General features: G+C 38.2%; 3 protein-coding genes across 6 annotated transcripts in view; all 3 read right to left on the bottom strand.

Moving 5' to 3' along the window:
- Positions 1-2,877: 2,877 nt before the first annotated feature.
- On the bottom strand, positions 2,878-3,653 carry LOC141450115 (uncharacterized). Its single transcript, XM_074120190.1, has one exon. It carries the CDS (start codon positions 3,596-3,598, stop codon positions 2,915-2,917), a length of 684 nt encoding a protein of 227 aa, XP_073976291.1. The 5' UTR covers positions 3,599-3,653; the 3' UTR covers positions 2,878-2,914.
- A 1,463-nt stretch (positions 3,654-5,116) lies between these two features.
- Positions 5,117-5,969, bottom strand: LOC141450116 (uncharacterized). The gene has a single exon (XM_074120191.1). The coding sequence runs from the start codon at positions 5,918-5,920 to the stop codon at positions 5,252-5,254; it is 669 nt and encodes a 222-aa protein (XP_073976292.1). The 5' UTR covers positions 5,921-5,969; the 3' UTR covers positions 5,117-5,251.
- Positions 5,970-14,270: 8,301 nt separating this feature from the next.
- LOC141450112 (uncharacterized) overlaps positions 14,271-22,588 on the bottom strand; it is a 166,079-nt gene continuing 157,761 nt past the window's right edge. For all 4 annotated transcript variants that reach the window (XM_074120183.1, XM_074120184.1, XM_074120185.1 and 1 more), the window contains 3 exons: positions 18,694-18,745; positions 16,618-17,169; positions 14,271-14,620 (listed from right to left, as the gene is read on the bottom strand). In XM_074120183.1, coding sequence (XP_073976284.1) covers positions 14,607-14,620; positions 16,618-17,169; positions 18,694-18,745 — 618 coding nt within the window. In that variant the 3' untranslated portion in view covers positions 14,271-14,606. The remainder of the gene's footprint in view (positions 14,621-16,617; positions 17,170-18,693; positions 18,746-22,588) is intronic.

Raw genomic sequence — 22,588 nt, 5'->3', positions numbered from 1 at the left:
TAGAAAAAACAAGCATTGTTTCCTCCCAAACAAACAGGTAGCGCCAGAGTACAATCAAAAGGACAGAATTTGGTGATCACTTGTAGTTTCAAATACCACGATTCCGAAGCTGAAACTCAGTGTGGCCAGTCCCAAACCACACATTGCTATATTCATTTTCTGAAAACTATATTTAAAAATACAAAAATAATAAAATAACGCAGATTTTTTGTTTGTTTTTAATAAAAATAATCAAAAGTCTACAAAGTACCCAGAATTCCATGAATTTATCGTAATAAACAAACTTTTATTGCGCAATGTTATTGGTTTATTTTAATTGAGAAATAAAAGCAATTAATTTTTTTTTATTTAATTGAATAAATAAATTTACTTCAAGAACACTCGACTAGTCGATTTAAATACTTTCAATGTCTTACCTACCGCTGGTTATCAACCTAATCGAACAAATCACAAGAGAAATCTGGCGGTAAATATTGATGTGGTAATTCCTAGAGGCAATCTTCAAGTTCCTCTTGAGGAATTTTCCCCCAAAATATAATTTTTTAATATAATGTTTAATGTTTGTTTCAATTTGAGACTCAGAGATAAGAGAAATTATCAGGTTCAAGAGAAGTGTTTGATAAAAGGTTAACTTTGGCAGACAGTACAGATGATTTCGCGACATGAACGGACAAGAAAGATCCTGGGCCAATTGAGAAAGAGGCAATTTACCCTTTAGACAATCTTCAGCATGGATTCTTAACCTGGATGGTACAAATCCATCTTTGGGGGAGTCCGATTTCAAAGATTTCGAAAAGTGACATCTTACAGACATGTAGATTTGCCACACAGATTTAAGGTGATAATGTCATTAACAATGTTCGTCACATTATGATGTCGTCTTGAGGGAACCAAGAAATCGACGATACTACTTTATTATCTATTTAAAAATATAATAATCCGTATTTAGGAATAAAATGTTTGGCGCGGAAAAGTTTATTGGCGCAAAATAATGTAGTTCTAAACTATAACCTAACCTAACCTAACCTAATCTAACCTAACCTAACCTAACCTAACCTAACTTAACCTAACCTAACCTAACCTAACCTGACCTGACCTGACCTGACCTGACCTGACCTGACCTGACCTGACCTGACCTGACCTGACCTGACCTGACCTAACCTAACCTAACCTAACCTAACCTAACCTACCTGACCTGACCTAACATAACATTAAGTAAGATGGGACTCATAAGCTGCAATTTTTTTTTTTTAAAGTTCTTGTAAAGGGAACTATGTAAAACTACAAAACTGAAAGAACAGTTAATCTTTGGGCGTGATGAAAGTGCGTTATAAAGGTGTAGAATTGTGCGCACAGAATAAACAGATCTCGATTAAGCAGATGAATGTAAACTCAGTTCATCTCCATGTTAATTGTGTTGGGTAATTATTTTGATAATGATTAAGTCCCTATCTTGGGAACTAAAGTTAATATCAGATTCTACATTTTGCGGTTTTTAGTTTTTGTGTTCTGTTCTAATTTGCAGTCAGGTGGATGTGCAGACTAATATCTAAAAAAAAAACACTCTTTGGCAATCAGATATCCTCCAGACGTTGGTAGAAAGCAAAAAATCTAAAACAGCACGATCCCGATATTTTGCATCTAATATGGAGGCAAAGAAAACGGAAAAGTTTAGGTTCAAGAGAAAGGAAAGAGTCTGCCCTTTGGACGGAGAGAACGGGATTAATGCTGCTAAATGCCAGCAAAGTAAAACACTCAAGGCGCTTTTCTTTCTTTCCATCGACAAGTAATAATCAAAAATTCTCTTTTCCTTCAGGAGGGAGGGGTGAAGGCATATTTCCCTTGGATTAAAAACAGAAATGTCCCTCAAAGTTAACTGATATTATTTCCTTTTTCAGTAGAAATATAATACAGGAAAACTCAATTAGATCTTATCTTACAAGAGCTTGTGAAAAATCCAATTTCACCTATACTGGCTATCCCCAGGGCAGTGCTATCACCACACACAAAGCTAGCTGCCCTATATCCGGCGGAAGATGATTTACTTGATTGTTTTTTAATTTAAAAAATGTATCCAATTTTTTTTTTATGAGATCAAAAGTAAATTAATTTTCAAAATGTAAGTTCAAAAGTTGCGCTAAAATGTTAGTTAGTGGCCATTGTCAAAATTATATTCTGTTTATTATATTAAAATTCTTCTTTGGAGAGCTTAGATAGGTGCCAGATGTTGAAGGGAATTTACTTAATCCGTTGCTGCTATACTCAACGTAGACAGGTAATATTCAGGTAGGGCGCTAGAGAGAAGTGTGTTGTACCAGGAGTCAGCGAACAGCTATTTCTGATTGTGGTTCGGGTTGTTCATCACATGGGATGCATTTGATTGAGTGATCTTATCTGCTCTTATGGGAGGAGGTAATTGATCTGGACGCTCGGAGAAGTGCCGATCATTGCACACCCATAAAAAATAATAGATAACATAGAACTTCTACGATATTTAATTAGTTTATTTGATAAAATTAAATGAAAAGTGGGTTCATGAGAAGTTCGAAGATCGCCACACAACGTGTTGGTCAGCTGACCAGGTTTGAAGATGTTGACCAATCGGAATCGGTTAGAGTTGCAGTAAATAGAGAGTTTCCAAGAGAATTTCAATTTGGCAGCAATAAATTACTATGAGTTTAAGATAGAATTCTGATATTCTTAGATACTGACACAAAATAAAACAAATTCTTATCTTGTAAGACATCAGATTGTTGCAGAGTTGGAAGTTTTGTGACGCTTAAATACGCTGATCTAAGCTCTGCCAGAGAGCCACTTTCTCAAATTCTCATCTGATTTTCAAATTCCAAAGGAAGATAAACGAAAAATAAGACAATATCAATATGAAAGTATATTAATTTAACAAAAAGTACAATTAATGTGGAATTAGTTTACAGATGTCGTTTTTAGCGAGAACATCATTCAGAACTGGAGCCAACTTCTTTGTGACAGACCGTTCGATGTCTTTATGGTACTTGTTGGCGAGTAGGGTTGCGACGAAACTGTAAAGCCAATCACCATCTCTGCCTATTCCGGTCATCTGAGCTCGGAAGCCGTCCAGTTCCTTCACTTCAACCTTGTCCACGACCGTCTTACATCCTCCCTGGTCATCAAACGTTACATTCATATGCAGGTATACAGAGTTCTTCTGTATAGACACTCGCATATCGCCATGTATGCCGATATGTAGTATTTCCGCTCGGTATTCCTTAAATCCAAACTCCATTTCACCCAGACCAAGTGTTATACCTATCAGTATGCTATCACCTTGGTTTTCCAATTCTGAAGGTGCTGTCCTCTTCAGAGTGGACAGATCGCGTAACCAGCCACCTGTGCCCGTGAACTCACCACGTACCTTGAAGAAAGCGACTTTCTTCTCGAACTTTTCTTCAATGTCCGGAAGGGTCATCTGTTCTTCATGGTTTTTCTTCAGTTCCCCCACAGATTCGTAGATAAACTCGTCGATGAGTGCATCAGCGTTATTGTCCCTCCTGGTCAGACTATGAGCGTACACGGCACCCGCCAATAACCACGTAGCCAATAGTGTTGTTCGCAACATTCTCACAAAAGTCAACTCTCTACTACTTCTGACTGAAGAAAATTGTATTTGATTTATATATTATATATGTGCATTCCTTTCGGGCGTTAGATCTCTCCTTATCAAGAGCTGATAAGGACATCCTCCATCACCATCCAATTTGCACTTTAGCATTATTAATGAATTAAACTCTTCATGTGATAAGAAGTCAACAACTATTCACCATTTACAGATAAACTGTTATTATATTGTTTTAACAATCCCATTTCCTTAATTTATCGCTCCACTTCTGACGGAAGCTTTCCAACAGTAACTCAATCCGCAGCGCTCAATTCATTTAATTCTCATTTCTTTTACTCTCCCAAGAAGAAAGTATCAGAATTCTGCAGACTATCCAATGAAACCCACCGGAAACACACAGAATATTTAGGGAAAAAATCAAAACAACCGGGACAGAGATTCTTCCAACTCGGAATTTATATTTGAAATTTCTTAATCATAATTATTACAAAGTTTTTTGAAGAAACTACACTTTGGAGGCGGAGACTTGGCTACATCTCAACTTATGAACCCATTTAATCCAATATCTCTATAGGCATTTCTTCTAGTTCATATTTTGCTCAATTGTTGGCACCAGTTGTATTCTCTGTTTAAGAAAAATACATGACTCTTCTACTCCAAATGATGTAATCAAGTTTTTAAAAGACATTGGAATATACAACAAAACTTATCGTTCATAGTTTTAGCGACTGACTCATTAATTTAGAAGGAAGAAAGAATAATGCCAGATCCAATCATATACCGAGTTTCGACCAAGGGTGTAGATCATTTTCAGGTCTTATTGACAATATATAATACGTTTGTAAAGTTGGTGTGCCTTCTGTCCGGGTCCTATCGGGCAGTTATAATTCTTAATCCTACAGGATGCGGGAGATTGTTCGGGATGCCGTAATTACGTTCAATAAAAATTGCCGCAATATTCTCCTTAACTTGATACACCCAAACTGTACAAGTGAAGATCTATCACTTTTATTTGAAATACGTTCCGAGGAAACTGTATTTAGTGAGAATCGTAGGCAGGAAGTTCAACTCTCTAGTAATGTGCTATTAAAGTACTTTGTACGGTTCTATCACCAGATCACCCAGAATTCTAAGTGTGAAGATTATCAGTTTACCGGAAATGAGTTTGTACAGATCGAGTGTTCTTTTTTAATTTCTCTGAAATTGCGCCAATGTGCTTGCCAAAGAGGCTTCATTAGGATTGTGGCATAACGTTTGTTTAGGACACAATTTTGGTAAGAAAGTTTTTGAGTTCATTGAATTGATTGGGGGTTCTGGGATTGTCGATTTCTCGATTGTATCTCATCTTCTCAATTTATTGTAATGAACAAGTCCAATATTAAATCCAAATTACCTTTTCAGTACAAATTCAAAGTTTGAAGTAAATGTAATGACGTAATGTCCGGTAATTGAAGTTGGTTTTGTGTATCCTGCAATAAGTTTTGATGAGATAGGTTTTCTGGCATAATAAATAGATAATTTACCTTATAAGAGTTTATTATATTTAGTACATCCTGACAAATTTGAAACCAAAATTGACCAGGTGAAATCAATTTATTGTAAATTAAACAATTATGAATAAAACTTAAAAAATCTGCTAGAATAACGAAAAGATTAATGTGGAATCATTTTGCAAAGGTCTACTTTGTTGAGACTCTCTCTGATGGCCGATTCAATGTGACTGTTAACCAACGATCTGATGTTCTCGTTAAACTGATTCAAGATCCATGTAAACAAAACTGAACCTAATTCATTTAATTGATCAGGTCCAGTCATTTTCACAACAAAATTCCCAAGGCGATCTATACGGGCATGATTCAGTTCAACTGAACATTTAGGGCCGTCATGGACGATAGTGATCTCAGCGGACAGAGCGTTATCGTTGCATTCAGCGTGCAAAGAACCAGACGAGTGTATGGCCAATAAACTGAATTCATAGTGTCCGAAATCAATGGCCAACTTTGAGAGTCCCATGCTGGCGGCCAGAGTTAGACGATTACCTTGTGCGTTCATGGTCACGTCACCGGTCCGGTGCAAGGAGGTGGTATCCTGGAAAAGTCCTTCGCTGGTTTGGAATTCCCCTTTGATGGTTACTACCTTCATCACCTTCTTTTCAAAAGTTTTGTCCATTTTTGGCACATGGATCTTATCCTGTCCGCGGGATCTCAAGATAATCTTGGCCGACTCCAGCAGTTGGTCGATGGCTTGGTTGATGACCACCTGATCAGCCAATACTAGCTTCACCGCCAAAGTAAGCAACAAGACACGCAAAAACTGCGACATATTTCCTCACTGTTTCTTGACAACCCAGTCTACAGAACTGAACTTCCCTTGTATTTACCCTCTTCAATATATAGAAATCAATTAGTAACATTTTTATCTCTATGGACCCATTATTCTCTCCAAATGTTATTTACACTTGAGTAAGTGTAATTTAATATTCTTTCCTCTCCAATTGAAGTGGGGAAGTTCAGATCGGTGCTCCAAATTGTCTAATCTAAAATTGTCAAATCAGGAAAATTTCAGATTTAAAATATATTAACTAATCATTGCACTCATCTTTCCTCTCCATCTCTGATTATGAGTTTACGCACAATTAGAATTCTCAGTAAAATTGGTACACTGATAGCGTACGGGTAAATCGTTGGAGATATTCACTTCCTCTGACGTCACTGGTCAGAACAGTTTTTCAATTACCGGAAATACCAGTTTCGAGATCCTCTGAGAAAACGAAAAAGTTGTGTCTGTGTGTGTGTGTGTGTGTGTGTGGTGAGTATCCACCGGAGAGAAAGTATTGTGAGATGTTGGTGTGAATATTTGTTCGTATTCTGGGATCGCAAAACCTATTTAAACTGAATTTCGAACATTTTACACGATAACCTTACTTCCTTTTAGGGATAGAAATGGAAGATGTGAAATTGTTTAAATTTTGAAGCTGACATTTAAACTAGATTTTTGTTTTCTTTAAAAAAAAAAAACGATTGACAGCAAAAATAAACGAAAGGGAAAGGGAAGAAAAGAGGCCTAAGGTTTGAGGTGAAGGGAGCGAGGGATGCTGTGGACGAAATGTGCAGTTAATGAGATGGCGGGACGGGTGGAGGTGGTAATATTGGTAGGATTATGTGGGTAGTATGGCGGCCAGATCCCAGCCTTTCAGAGGGTCCCCGGGGTCATCTCTCATTACACGGAGCGGAGCCCAAAGGGCGCCCGCTATTCGCGTGTCATGAGCGCCCTTCATGCCCGACCTACTTTCACGTAATACATAAACATTGGGAGCCCTGCTGACCCATCTTCCGCCCGGCACCATAGTTATCTTCCTGCATACATACATACATATAGGCACAAATTTACTGCTTCTGTTTGAAGCTCCCCTCCTCGTTCTATTTTCCCCTGCCTCTTCTCCGCTTTAATGCTACACTTAATTAAGTTTTACATTTTTCCAGGAATGAATTTTCAGCACATTTTAATGCTGGAATTATCCATTTCTGCCGCAATATTGTGACCGGAAAAATATCGAGTGACTTACACACGACTTACTTTGACCCTAGTGTGTTCAATCAAATTTCCCGAAACTTAGAATTGGTTCCAATCAATTAAAATACAATAATTGTATTGACGGCTTAGTTACGTTACAGCAACCTCAGGTGAAGCCGTTGATCTATGGTCTTTCATTGAAGCCTAACTTACGTCATTGAGTTTACTGGGCCATAGAAAATACAGTGAACTCACAAGTACCATAATGGATGGAATCACATCTGGGAACAAAAGAAACTCTATAGTATCGTCTTTACTGAACGCAAATAAGTTAAGACTCTCTAGGCAAGGGACAGTCTCCACTGGGGACACAGACTATCATCCATAATGTTGTCTGTCAGTTAACTTCCACCTCCATAAATGAATTTTCCTTGGAAGACGTGAAAACTGTTAATTTTTGGTGAAAATCCATGATGACGCATTTCCACGGCTGCAACACCTGCTGCAGTGAGGAGGAAATAGAGAGTGACGTAGTTTGAACTGCAGAAGTCCAGTGAAACGTCTGTCAAGTACTTCTGTTTCAATCTACTCACCATTTGATCGTTACGATTGGAAGAGTAATTGAAAAAAATTTAAAGAGTTAAGATATGTGCAGATGGTAGATAAGGAACACATGGGACTTGAAGAACTAGAGGATGAATAATAGATATAAGAGGAATAAGTAGGAAGAAGATAGTTCGGTAGTTTATAAAACTGTTATAGTTGGCTGGTGTGGGACCCATGGGTTCATGGACAGCCACAATCCTGGATACCTAGATGGAAAGTTAGAGCTCAGTTCATATTTCTAACCAGGTAAGATACCTAGTCAGAGCCTGGCGCAAGAGCCTGGCAGTTCCTACGGTGGTGGAGGCCATGACTGATGGACCACTTTCTACATGATCTATAAGGTCCACTGTGAGCCCTAAGTGGGCCCCAGCAGCTTCATCCACACAGCCACCCCCGGCTGGGACTTAGTTCAAACTTTACTACCATTCTGAATTCTTGATACACCATTCTCTTGGTGATTTGTTACCAGGATGTTATTTTACAGTCTCAGTTCGCCCATCCTCGTAATATTTTATTACGTATGTATGTCTGTCCGACTACACAAAGTATTTTTACGACAACAATTTGTTCTTTCGAGTGATGCTTTATGTTGTTTAATTTTTAACCACTTTATGGCCATTTTGCAATGGAAAGTAAAAACTTGAGGTGTGAACACTCTTAAGACTTCCTCTTATCCTCGTGTAATCAAATTTGATGACCACGATCTCCCGTTTTTCGTGACATATTTTCAGTGAACTCTCGAAATCAACTTCTGTTCGATTGCATTCTACCTCACCGGTAAGAGAAGCAAAATAGTTCCAATTTTGAATTTATTAGAAGATCGTACTTGAAGTTAGGAGCTATAGTAAGTAAGGGGAGGAACTTCTACTCATTTCTAGAATTAATAATGAAATTAGTGTTTAATAAATTCAATTTTGGCCAAAGTTTAGTTGGTGTGAAAATATAATCAAAAAGAATTGCCAAGTTTATAAAAGTTGCAAAAAAGAAGACGGAAAGAAAAAAAAGTGATCAACAAAATGAAATATTAATTCGACGTTAAAATGAAAAGTGATAATCTGTGGAGGGAGTGTTCATAAAACATTAATACTGGAGTCTGAGAATAACGCCGAGAAAGGAAGCCGAGACGGGAAATACGATAGAAGGAAGGAACAACAACGGCGTCCCTGAGAACCCAAGTTGGGTTTAAGGGGATGGCTGCACACCATATTGCCCCAACTAGCCGTCAGAGCGCTCTCCACTCGCCCTAACCTGACTCCAAACTGTCTCTATCCCGGTCGACGTCATAAAAAAGTCATTCCAGGTTTTAGCTGCGCGGATCGCCATAAAAAAGTCAACACATCAATGGTGTATGTTGTGCCGCCCGGTTACTGTCACAGGAAGTTGGTGGTCGGCTCACCAACCGGAATATAAATAAAAAACAAAAAAAAGAAAAACCTCCAAAGATCTGGGTAAACTTTCACAATATCTCTGCTACAGTTGTAATTTTAATAAGAGTTTTATTTTAATAGTGGAAAATTTTTCTTAAATTTTCAAGAAAAGTTCTAGAATCTCAAAAAATTATTTTAATGAGCTGAAATTATAACACTTGCTGGGAAATCCCGGTTTTCATTATTCCTGCACAATTTTAGATTTTATAACAGAAGGCTTCATAAACTTTTGACATACTACTACTACTGGCGTTACAGCCCATTACTGGGCCTTGGGCTCCTCAATCCGCTTCCGCCAGTCCTCCATATCCATTGCAGCAACCTTCCTATTCCTCAGCAGGTCTCTGGCATCCACGCCTACTCCATCATTCCATCTCAATTTAGGCCTGCCCATTCTCCTGTGTACATCTTCTTGCAGAAGCCGTCTGGGTGTTTCCAATTCAGACATCCTTGCCACATGGCCTGTCCATCTGAGCCTGCCTAGCCTAATTATTTTTACAATGTCTGCTTCCTGGAATAGATGGTGTAGTTCCTGGTTCTTTATTCTTCTCCAAATCGCGCCCTCTTTATTTGACATACTACTGAGTCATTTTTTAAAAGGGTGGCTTTTTATTAGGGATGGGGTAAAATTGGTTCTGAAGGGTTCCTAGCATGGCGCCCAGTCTGTCACTTCCGGTTCGAACTAGGAAGGGGCACACATCGCGAAAACTATGATTTTGATTCTTACTTCCAATTGAACGCGCCTAAAACAAGTGACCCGGAAACCCAAAAGGATTGGGGACAACCCAGGCGCACGAAACTCCATGAAAAAAATTGTGGACAATGTATTTAGTATTTACAAGCAGGGATCCAGCTAGATTATCTAAAGGATATTTATCGGAGAAATAAAGGCTGAAGAGTGTAGAGGTACATATGTCTTCTTCAAGAATAGCGCAAGATACTGATGAAGATCTCAAATAGTAGATTATCTTCAGGTACGAGGATTCACCTTAAATTCTAAGAGTTGCAGCAGAAAACACTCACTGGCAAAGCGGCCGCCAATTAGTACTTGACGGATTTCCCATCAACTAATAAGACGCGGTTAATTTCCAAAATGGCTTCCAATTGTACTAAGTGAGTTAATACCGAACAAACAAAACGACGGCCCTGACAAACCCGAGTAGACGTATTGTATCTACGTGAGTAGAGAAGTAATTGTTGCGAATTAATTAATGTAGCCGTAGATATTATTACTAACGAGGTATGCTAACAATTGGTACAGCGCTCTGAGAATCTCGCCACATCAGCTGGTAGCGCAGTTCGCTAAAATGTAAGCAAACTGTAAATTAATTACTTCAGCATGAGCGCTTTAATTATCGCGTGGCTCCATTTTTACTGTTTCTCTCCTCTTCTAATTGAAATCGTGTAGAAGTATCCTACAGTTCCTAGTTCCTTTAATTTTGGCAAACCAATTCTCTGAATATCTGGGAAGCTTTCTGAATAGAGGTTGGCGAGAGTTCCTAGAGAGGGAGAGAGAATGTTTATCCCTTAACTGCCAACATATTCGCGGCTTCTCTGGAGAGCTGGAGTGCTGGAGGGGAGGGGGAGTGCTGGAGGGGAAATTTATGTTCCCGACTGCAAATCTTCTGACTCTTTAATTGGGAGAGGAGAGTATCTAGAGGGAAACAATTTGTACCAGGATATTTATTTCTAAACTTGCGCTATTTCTAGAATTTCTTTGGAGAATCTTGGTGAGTTACATCACCGGGGCTGGTAAAGTGGGCTAGTCTCATTTAGATCTGTTTGGATGCAGTTGGTTTGTTTAGGTATCCCAACTGAGGAAGTCCCATATTCAGATATTTGTCACTCAAGAAAGGATAACTTAATGTAGATTAGAAGTAGTAGTTTTAGAAAATCTTTCCAAAATGACTGCCATTTACGTAATTGAATAGAATATTTGTTTTAACCAGTTTTTTTTTGGAGTTCATTTGGACGAGTTTGTACTGACGTTGAGCCCAAATAGATTACAATTTAAACAGTAATCCATTCATGCAACTGAACACCCAAACTGTTCAGTGCTGCCAACATAAACGTTGTTTACATTTAATATTAAATATAACTTGGTTTAAATTAGATTGGTTGTTTGCACTCGCCCCCCAATCTAAAAACATTTATTCAGAGCGAAATCTATGAATATATCGTAATGCGGTCTAATGCCAACTTCATTAATTTAGATTTATACAGGCCTTGTTGTAACAGCTGACTGATTATGCATACAGCCAGTCTTGCCACTAAAACAAACTGAAGACAGTCTATTCCAGTGCACAAACTGTTACAAACATTTCAACATAAGTAAGCAATCAGCTGAGCATTGAAGCTCCCAATCGTAATTTATTTCGTCGGAATACGATTAAAAAAAAGTTTTTTTTAAGCTCATGTAGTGTGGTTATGAGTGTGTACCAGGGTTCTAGATAACTTAGACTTGGTATTCTAGTTTTGGTACTAGTCTCGCTTGAGGGACAAGGCTTAAATCTATATGGAAGTGCATCTTTACTTTGAGATTTTTCTCAAATAAGACTTAGTGATACTCTTTAAACTTAGTACATATAACCTAACACCTTCAGTTGAAAGATTGCCTGGGTAATTGTTATTTTGAGAAGCTTTCAAAAACTCCTTAATGTGATGGTGGAGCTTTAAGGTGGTGGGTACCACTCACCTGCTGGATAATGCATCATTACTAAGCACGTCCAGTGAAAATCAGTATTTCTAGGAGATCTAGAATTGCAATATGGAGTAATACAAAGTCTTAAGAGTGTACATGCCACATTCATTTTGATTCTTTATTTGACTAAAACATAATTTTCGATGCCAATTTGAGATAAAAATGGTTAAGTAATGAAATAAGGTAAACTCATGGTTGTTACAGAATCAACCTTTTATGAAAAATAAAGAGTACGGCTGCAGAAGTACGAGTATAGGGTAATATTCATTAGCCCAGCTGGAATAATGGGAGAAAAGAAATGAAGTGGCTAAAACCAGGATCTGGGAGCTATGGAGTTAGGGTCGCTCAATACAAAGCAGGCCTAGCTTGCAGCTTGTGCACTGAGGCGCTATCCATCTGCATCCTGCTGCACACACAGCCGATATGCACATAAATGCACCAAGTACTGAAACTTCACCCGGATGTACTCCATAACTCCTAGTGTACATACACACACTCAGTCTCTAATACTCCCCATCGTCAGCAGCCTCTTTGTATATTTTCTTCCCTCTATTCCATCCCTTTGTTGACTGCTAGCTGCTTCAGTCTGCCACTCTATAGTCGGCAAGCTTTTTATCTGGTTCTCATATCTACAGCAGCACTTGTTAGACTCCTGAGCATAGACTACCAACACACCCACACACTCAAATCGAGCTCTTCAGTTCTTCCAAGCTAATTGGATCCTCTCTAGCCGAAGTTTGTAAAATTATTACTTCCACTTGCTTTTGGTGTCAAGTCACTTTCCTTTCAAATTTCCCAATAAGATTTTTCACCGGAAACGTGTACTAAACGTTCTGTTCGTGTGTGAATGTTTTAACAGAGTATCTAAAAAGGAAGTCCAAGAAGGAAGGAGTATTTGCTTTTGGTTTTGGTCGAAAGAAAATTTAAAATCACGATTTTCAAATTTTTCCGAAAAATAACTCCTGCGATTTTCTTTAAACTTCTTTACTACCCTCACTCATGATTCCTTTATTTGGAATCATTTCCGTTTCAGAGGTTACACTTCCTTAATCACGATTAATGTTGTTCATTTAAAGTCAGCATTTTTTTTAAATTTTGAAGTATTAAAAATATGACGTAAACTGTAGAAGAGATAGCGTTGCGAGGTCATGCAAAGCAAGTGGCTGGTCGGACCCAACAACAAGACGCAAGTTCCGGTAATGTTCTTCATGTTTTCTTCTACCGTTCTGGTTGAGTAGGAAAACCGACGGGCTTGAGGTCCGGAATTCCGGAATGCAAGAAATGTTCCTTCAACTCAGATCATTCTTCTTCTGGCGGTTTTCTAGTTGTGGTCGTTGTAGCGACCGCCAGACACCAGACGGACGCCACCCACTTTATCTACTTTGATTTCCGGAATTCTGTCTGCTCAGTCTTTATTTCCTTCACATAGATAATGTTTTCCTTTTTGTCTATTTTCCCTTTTCTTTCTTCGTTTGTTTTATTAACTTTTCCATTTTCCTTCTGTTTTCTTCGTTCAGAGTCAATGAATTCCCTTCTTCATCCCCTCCTAGTTCTATTATTGTAGAACACTCTTTGCCTGAGTGCCATTGTGTCCGCGCGCTACACAATGAAGAGACTTCCGTCTTTACACTGTTTACTTTCTCTTGCAGATCGTACCTTTTTCTTTTTTTGGCAGCCTCACATATTGGGCTTTTCGCCGGAAATACAATGTTGAGTCTCTTCTAGGCAAAATTGGTGCCTAGAAAAATTAGTTTGTGTCCGTCAGTTTGATGTAAATAAAACAAAAAAAATTAAACCCAAAGTGTTCAACATAGATATTTTGTCTGGATGTCACGCGACAAATCGATCAGTTTTACTCAAATATAATCGATTCGTTTCAACAAAATTGGCAATAATTATTACTTATCGGTTATTAATTAAATAACTAACGGATCTTTTAGTGTGTATAACATTGTAACGCATATAAATCTTACGGACAGGGAGTAATTGTGGATGATTACCTTTTTATTGGACAGAAAAAATGTAGACAGGAAGTAGGTGCTTCCTTCCACCCCCTCCTTACGTTATTCAGTAGTTGAATGTTAAGCCACGACTGAGAAATTAGGCAATAACTTGTCTAACATTAGAGTATGCTGGCCCCAGATAGTGATTTCTTTTTTGTGTTCATCAAACGGAAGTTTAAGAGACTTCTTAAGAAGAGAAAATCTAAGGACAGCCTGCCAGGCTCGAATCTGATAGCGGAGAAGACGAACCACATTGAGGAATTCCTCCCTTAGGGCTCCACGGTACTAGAGAGTGAGCAAGATGATGACGTGACAATAGAAGCCACCTGACGTTACCACCTCCACAGAACTTACGTGATCGCTCTGTACAGTCAGTGACAAAAACGTTTAAGGATCTGTTTCAAAAAAGCAATAATACTAGCTATAAAAATAAACAGCTTTATTTATCACCACTTTATTTACATTTAATTACAGAATTCACCAATAAACTGAGGGGCAATTAAATTTTTATAGGCGTATGAACAATTTAGAATAACGCCTTTGTGAGTATAATTACTTTTAATGTAATTACATTTCACAGGAGACAGATCATCTTATAGACGCTTGTAAATCCTCAAAGTCTCAACAGATGGTCGCTAGATGTATAAACCATAACAGAGGGAATATGTCTGGGAAATTTAATTGAATTTTAGTTGGTAAGAGTGCAGGACATCAGTTTGTGAAAAGTGCGCTACAGCAGAGCTTCCGGTCCATGCTTACTACCACCAGCCACCTGAAATTATATTCTTATATTAATTTTTTTTCTAGTTCCAAGGATAAGTAGTACAATTCCTTTATTCTAAGGTGTTGTAGGAATTCTAGGACTCTTAGTATTTATTATATTATGTGTTTCAAGACAAGCTTAGTCCAGAAAGTTCTGGTTTTTACGGACTTCTTAAGGGCTCAGTCTGTCTGTAACCCCACCAAATGGAAAAGCGAAAAACTGCAGAAAGTTCAAATTTGATACTTTAGTTGGGGGGGGGGATGCGACAGTCGAGTGTTGGACCAAATCGGTCGACCGGAAGTCATGCTTTACGGAGTCGATTTTCCAGTTTCCTGAGCTTTGCTCAAAAGCAGCTTTAACCAATTTTTTTTTTTTTTTAAACTTTGCACTGACTTGTATCAAGTTTGGAGAGCCAATAGTAAGTCACAATAGTGTTAACTGGCCACGCCCACAACAATCATGCCACGCCTATACTACCTACTCTATGGTGGTCTTACTTTATTTTTACTTTCGGAACATTTTTTTTTAACTCTTTTTATTATTATTTTTTTTTTTTTGCGTAAGTTTGAAGCGAGTTAAATTTTAGACAAAACATTGAGCTGTAGTTGTAAAAGCAAAGGTTTTTCTGATAAAAGATAGATGATAAAAACAATTGAAATAACAAAAGTTTACAGATTAATTGATTGTAATCAATATTCTTACGGTGCTGACAGGAACTTGGTTAAAACTGAGTTTTTCTTTCGGCTTTCCTCTAAAAATTGGTAAGAAAGGTGGAGTAATTGTGGTGCAAATCACAGAGATGATGAGATCGTACCTGACTCACAAACTGAGGCCAGTTCTCTGTAACCATTGCAGAGACTTGTTTTCTAATCAAGCTCTTCCTAGACATTCAGGTATAAAGAGCGGCTACAACTAAGGTAGCCAAATCTTTGGATATACCTGCAAAAACAGACAAGATTTGGAGATTTCTTTATAAGTTTATGTTTTTTTTTCTATACAAACTTTTATTTTTAGTTGACTGGCAGTTTTCAAAGACAACGCCTCTATATTAGATTAGAGCCACTGATCAGAGCGCACATCCTTGCCAAAATTTAGGAAATAGATTTTTAAAATAACTTTTTGGTAAAAATTAAGTTGAAAGTACCTTTACTCTGCTTAGATGAGATAATTTTAATAAGCTGCTGGGCTTCATGCTTATTTATAAAGGAAGGACCCGATGATAGGAAAGAAGAATTAAAGGAAATTATGTGTTGAAACAAAGAGTTTGAGACATCGGCAGAAATGTTCGCCAATAATTCAAACAATTTAGCTGATTTTACATCAGCTAGAACAAAGTTCATTTCTAAACAGGTAGTCGCTCCATCAGTCCTTTTGTTTGAAGTGGCAAGCAGGACAACTCAAAGACAACAAAATGATTTTACGCTTCACACTAAACCACATTAATGGAGCAGTTAATATCAGGATGATTAATTTATTTGCTTTATATTCATAATTAGCCAAGTATGTCGGACTTTACATTACTTTCGTAACAGTCTGTAATAGTTACATTTCCTAAGGAAGTATTAAGCGTAATGCTGTTAAACAATCAGTGCACTTCCCACCAGTAATATTGAGGACATCAAAGCTTAATATAGCCTCTTTCATGGAGCTGTCTCTGCAACAACGATTTCGCTCTGATGGATACCCGACCGCTAAAGCATCTATTCGCCCCATAAGATTTCTACCTCGATTGTAAGATTTACAATTGTCCGTCGACGAGTTGATTCCACCACATTCTACACAACCCTCTTAGCTCTCACTTCAGTTCTCAAAGAACCGTCTGTCTACCCGAAGAGAATGATTTCAATTCTATTGCCAGAGGAAGTGTGAAGCATCAACACTCTCTCAAATTTGTTTACTGCAACTACAAGTTGCTCTTCATTGGTACATTTTGTTTTTACGCAGCGGGGGGGACCATAATTCTCTCGGCTTTCCCACGGCTGGTCTAAGATCTACATGATACTTACCTCCCCCACTGGATCCACCACCACTGCTCTTCCATCCACCTCCTTTGCCGCCGCCGCCACCACCGCCTCCGCTAGCCCATCCGCTAGAGCCGCCAGAAGACCATCCTCCGCCTCCACCTCCTGATGGCCAACCTCCTCCTCCTCCTCCTCCACCGCCGCTCTTCCAGCCACCTCCTCCTCCTCCATACCCTCCGCCACCTCCACCACCGCCGCTGCTCTTCCAGCCACCTCCACCTCCTCCTCCTCCTCCTCCGCTCTTCCAGCCACCTCCACCTCCTCCATATCCTCCTCCTCCACCTCCTCCGCTCTTCCAACCGCCTCCTCCTCCACCTCCGCTCTTCCAGCCACCTCCACCGCCGCCGCCTCCGCTCTTCCAGCTGCCTCCACCACCTCCGTGTCCTCCTCCTCCTCCTCCACTAATTTTAATCACTTTAATAATTGTTGGCGCGCCGCCTCCACCACCGCCTCCGCTCTTCCAGCCTCCTCCACCTCCACCACCATTCTTCCATCCTCCACCACCACCTCCTCCTTTGCCACCTCTGCTGATAGAACCTAAAGGTGAATTTCAGAAATACCATTAATGTATTGTAAAAAATGCTAGAAGTCAACATTTGTTTGTAAATTTAACTTAAAACTTACAACCTACATAGAAGCTTATAGACTAAAGCTACAATAAGTAATTTGTCAGTAAAAAACCAAAACCTCAGGTTAGTATGTCTTAGAAGGGAGTATTTACACTTTGGCCTTGATTCCTTTGATGGAAAGTGTCTTAAGTAAGAAATAGCCGCAATTGTGATTGTAATCGCTATAACTTGTCATGTACCAGCAAATTGCAAAAGGTTTTCCAACCTAAATCCCATTAAGCTCTAACTTTTTTCAGCTTACCGCGCTCAAGAATGCAAGATAAGAAACTTATTTTTCTCAACCGGAAATCCCACCGAATGTATTTCCACTTTGTTGAAATTTTCTTGAAAATGGTTCCTACGATGTTCTTTAAAGTTCGTTTACACTTTACAAACAGAAAGCTCTATGGAACTTAATGTAAGGAAATATCTGGTGGTACGCTAAAGTTTTGCATCCTCGTGAAGAGTTATTCCAGGGATACAGTTTTACAAACTATACCATCAGGCTTCTGCCATCTACATTAACTCGTACTGGGATGGCGCCTCCTTTACTCTTAGCGATCTCTTCATCGGGAAGTAGTTGTAAAGTCGAAGGTTTCGGAGTATAGCTGCCTTCTCATGAGCAGGAGTGTTAGCGGTAAAAAAAAAACTCTTATTCTCGAAACTAATTAGAAGTAAGAGGAAGCAGCTTTGTTGCGGATATGCGGCTCACATAACTGGTAATAAAACGCCAAACAGAAATGCTTCACAAACTGGCAGAATCTGTGATTTCTTTGTATGATTGTGGAGCGGGTCAGCTCTCGCTAATAGGGTGGCTCAATTTGGACGTTCAAAGGGTTAAGCGAACTTGTCCAATTTATTTTAACAAGAACCTTTTTTTTTACAGGGATTTTTTTTGTTTGTTTTACTTTTAGCAGGAATGTACTGGCAGCACTGGTTTGGTGACGTTCGGACTGTACGCCTACTACACTGACACCTGTACCGTGGTTCTCCCATTTCCGCCTCTACTTCCACTTACTGCCGTGATCGCGTGCTTTCACTGGAGATACACCATTCAACCCGGAAGTATGTTCTTCACTCTACAATTAAGTCTAAGTGCTTTAGAGCTCACATTCTTTACGCATTGTTGATTGTTTTTGGTGAGACTCTGATTTGTTAATCTAAAGAGCGGAAAGTACATGGCCACTGAATTCAGTAACTGAAATTAGCTACATTTTTCCTTGCCTCTAATTTTCTTAGAAAACTTTTTTAGCCTCTACTCCTGTCTTCACAATACCTCGACAGGACTTTCTCTAAATAAAATATTTCAAATGAAAGTTTTTCGAAAACACACTGTAACAAATTTAAATTAAATAAAACTATTATCTAGGAATCTCAAAAAAAGTTAGAGGATTGTGTTGGCAGAGGTTATTGTTACAATGACATAACAGAGATACTGAGAGATGGTAATCACCTGAAAGCACTTCACTCAGCGCCAACAACAGCAGCAACAACCAGCAACCCAACTGTAACAGTAATAGATAGGCTACAGTTAGCTAACCTGATTTCCGCTAACACTTTATTATTGCATTAAATAAACTGAAACAATATCATACTGTTTCCTGCAATATCAAACACAATTAGCATTCTACTTCCATCTGGCTATAAGGAAGTATTGTGATCGTCCGCATTTTCTCTTCTCAGGAGAAACGTGTTTAAGAACGCTTTAAGAACTCGGCACAATCTGAGTTCTATTTTCTCTTAGCACCATTCGCAAGCTTCAAACATGACATTTTTTGAACATATTTAATTGTTACGAACATTGCATAGTTTGTAGAATCGAACATTATACTAAAAGGAACGTTAGAATGAAGTCTACTGTCATCCCACCTCAGAATGTTACTTAAGTTTGCTTTAAAAAAACAAACTGTCCGAGGAAAATTTTTCAAATAAATGTAGTGTAGGGTTTACAGGAGGTCGTTGGATTTGCGATCGCCATACTACTTACTGCAAGAAAGAAGAGAAATGAATGTCGCTGTATTTTCTCCTTTAAATATTATTTATTGGTTAAACATATCTGGCCAAACCACGCTATTATTGTAACTAGTCTTACCTTGTTCAATGAATTCATGTCTAAATTAATGTTCTCTGTACCTGTTGTTATGCAATCATTTCCTGAGGTTTCCTTACAGATTTCCTCTATTTTCCCCCCTTGTAGGAAAACATATCGATAGTATTCTATTCACAGCAGACTATACCTAATTCAATTTTCCCTTGAACTAGTTGTTATTTTAGAAAACAAAGCAGTGATCCTAGCAGAGTTCACAGTTTTTTTTAAACCATTTTGTGGGTTTTCATATTTAATGTTTCCTTTGGCCAAGAAGGAAGCAGAACAAGTTTCCTGTGAGATTTTATCCAATTGGTTTTATTTTAAAAAGCTAGAGCTGTTTTTCTGGAAACCTCTAAGGGAGGAGGGCCTACCAGGTATTCCTGGCCTTCTGCTGAACACATTCTTAAGATACTTCGGCTTTTGCTGTAATAACGGAGGAAAATTTGTAGTAGAGTTTCGTCTGATCAGAACAATCGTATCGTGTGAGATCGCTGTTCTAGATGAGCGCTCAGGGATGTAGGACTCTAGATGAGATGTAGGATTGCGAGTGGATAAGCAAGCTTGGAAATCCCTCTCGATCGACCTAAAATCTGTCAAATCTAAGAAATTTTCCATTGTTTTGTTATAGCTGCACAAAAAAAAAATCAACCTCCAGGCTTTGTCCCAGCGCTGGAAATCGATTAGGAAGTCCGCGATTATCCCAGGAATGATTTGAATTACCAGTAAAATATATGGTTTTTACCAACGACATTAAAAGCGCCAATAGGAATACCAGATTTGTAGGAAATAACTTTTCCAGCTTTACCAGACTTTGAAACAAGGATTTCTGATTTTCTGAGAAATCGCTTGACAAGATTTCTTGCAATCGGTGGAGCCAATCTAAGAAAATATATATGTACTATTAAACTTAGGGCTTTTATCTAATTATTTCGTTTCTATTGGCTTTCGTGTTTTATTCGCCCTTTTTCACAGGAAAAGAAAAGATGGCGGTTGGTCCGAAAAAACTAGTCGCAGAATCTAATCTGTCGACAATTTCCTCTATCGATCTTTTACAGCACTTCCTATCAAGATTTCTTATCCTTCTACCTCCTTACTACTGGTGGTGAGCGTTAGGGGTTCGCCCTAAAGTAGCGTTTCCCCATTCTTAGAAGAAGAAACCTATGATCGGAACCCTCTCACGACATATTTATTATTGCTGTCTTCTAACTCCAACATGAACGCAATAATTTTTTACCTTTTACAGATTTTAGTTTTTAACCCCGTCAATTATTCTTTGGACGAATTTCCCGGAAATTAATTTGCTCATAAATTTGTTCAAATCAAATTAAAGAATTAAGTTTAGGGAAAATCTAACGTGTTCTTTTTGAAATGAAAATTGTAATATTTAATTTTAGGCAATTTTCTTGAACTTGGAACTTTTAATTGAATTAAAGTGGTAAAGAATTAACGTAATGATCGTCAATTTCTTTTAAGCGGCATTTTAAATAAAAGGCTACCCCTACTAACAGATATCTCCTTAATCAACAAGTTCGGCAATATAGACAATTTGTCTAGAGATAGGTAAAAACATAATTTATAAGTTATTTAAATAAGAAAGGTCTATTTCCAAGTGTAAGGACTAAGACCATCTTCATTCAAATGCAATAAGGAATAAATCTTAACTAATGAGACAGTATGCACTACAATCTGGATAAACGGTGCGGTGCATACCCTCCAATCCATACAACTTCACCAAGTCTTTTTGTTTAAATTTAGTTTATTTTCTCTTTCTGATATTTGTTCTGATTTTCATGAAATTGCCTTGGAAGATTGCCCGACCAAGTTTTATTGTTTAGAAAAATCTAATTTTTAAGAATACAATTCTGTACCACTAACATTACCAATTTAAATTTTATTTAAGACTGATTCGCATCTAATAAACTAGAAATTAGGTCGAAAATAAGCAGGGTTATATGCCAAAATGATAAGGGTTTTCTTCTAAGGGAAATAAAGGAAATCTGGAAAATATTCTTGCTTGCTATTTCCTCATCTGCTGTCATCGTCCGTACGCCTTTTATTTTCTAATTATAATTTAATATTTTGTAAATTATAATTATATTAAAATTATAATAATCTTATTGTGGGTTTCGAACTCTCAGAGGGGGAAAGTAAAGTACTATTCTATGTTGGCTTTCCGACAAGCGAATGTGAAACTTGGCTTCAAAACGTTTTGGGTTTGCTTGAGTGGTCTCTCAGCGTTTAAGACCCTTAAGTTTTGTTTCCAAAGTAGCTCCATGCACAAAGTGGACTTGAAAGAGAAGCTTCCAGTTCAGTTACTTTGTTAAGGAAAACTTAAGGCAGGAAATAGAGGTTATTTATTGCCCCCTCTAAATGGAAATAATCAAGTAACCGTTTCAAGGAACTAACGCTGCACTTAAACCTAAACAGCACATTCTAAGTGATGCACAGACGTCATTGGCCATCAATGAATATTTAGCGTGGCCAACGACTTTGTTCGCCACGTCTATCAAGCTGTCTTCGGCAATTCAGCAAAAAAAAAACAACTTCTTGTCACTTCCCAAAGCCAATCTGGTAAAAAGCAAGAACATTAATGGTGTTGGGATCTCAGCTACTGGGGTAAGTTTTGAGACAGGTTTCATCCTAGAATATCACAGATTTTCTGACATTATAGTTATCACAATTCCCTTAGAAGACGATGGTGTATGTTAAAAAAAACAACAATCGCTGAAAATGATAACATTAGCAGCGCTGGCGATGGGTAAGATGAATATCAATCGATATTCAGGATTATCCCGCAGTATGTTCACTAATGAGGGCTACTCCCGCTGGACTCCAGTTCTTTGGATTCTGTAACTCGAGCTACTTTAACAATAAAGGATTAGAGTATGTTTACGTTCTTCCTGCAGGAGAAAAATATTAAGGTGGGCTAAAGACATTTTAGTGTCATGTACGGTTCTAGGAATGTGCAATAGTAGTAAGTAGTAAATATGTTTTGAAAGATGCAGTGTGAGAGCATTAGGAACTGCAGTAACAGAAAGCAGTTATTATTCCGTTTTTTGAGCACCACTGAGGATGCAAGCAAATGTGAATACAGAATCATCTGCATTTTGTTGGTGTCTGTATGTATTGAACAGAATGTACACATAAATTATTCTGAGGCTACTTGAGAACGGTGATCTATTGTGGGATCTATTGCGGATCTATTGGGCATCTATTGCGGATCTATATGCTAATTAATCACAACTAATTGGACAGCGGA

This window comes from Rhodnius prolixus, unplaced genomic scaffold (assembly GCF_049639745.1).
Source record: "Rhodnius prolixus isolate KJV_2025 unplaced genomic scaffold, Rpr scaffold_2, whole genome shotgun sequence".
Lineage (NCBI taxonomy): Eukaryota > Metazoa > Arthropoda > Insecta > Hemiptera > Reduviidae > Rhodnius > Rhodnius prolixus.
The sequence above is the reverse complement of the archived record's forward strand: the minus strand, read 5'-3'. Positions and strand labels throughout refer to the sequence as shown.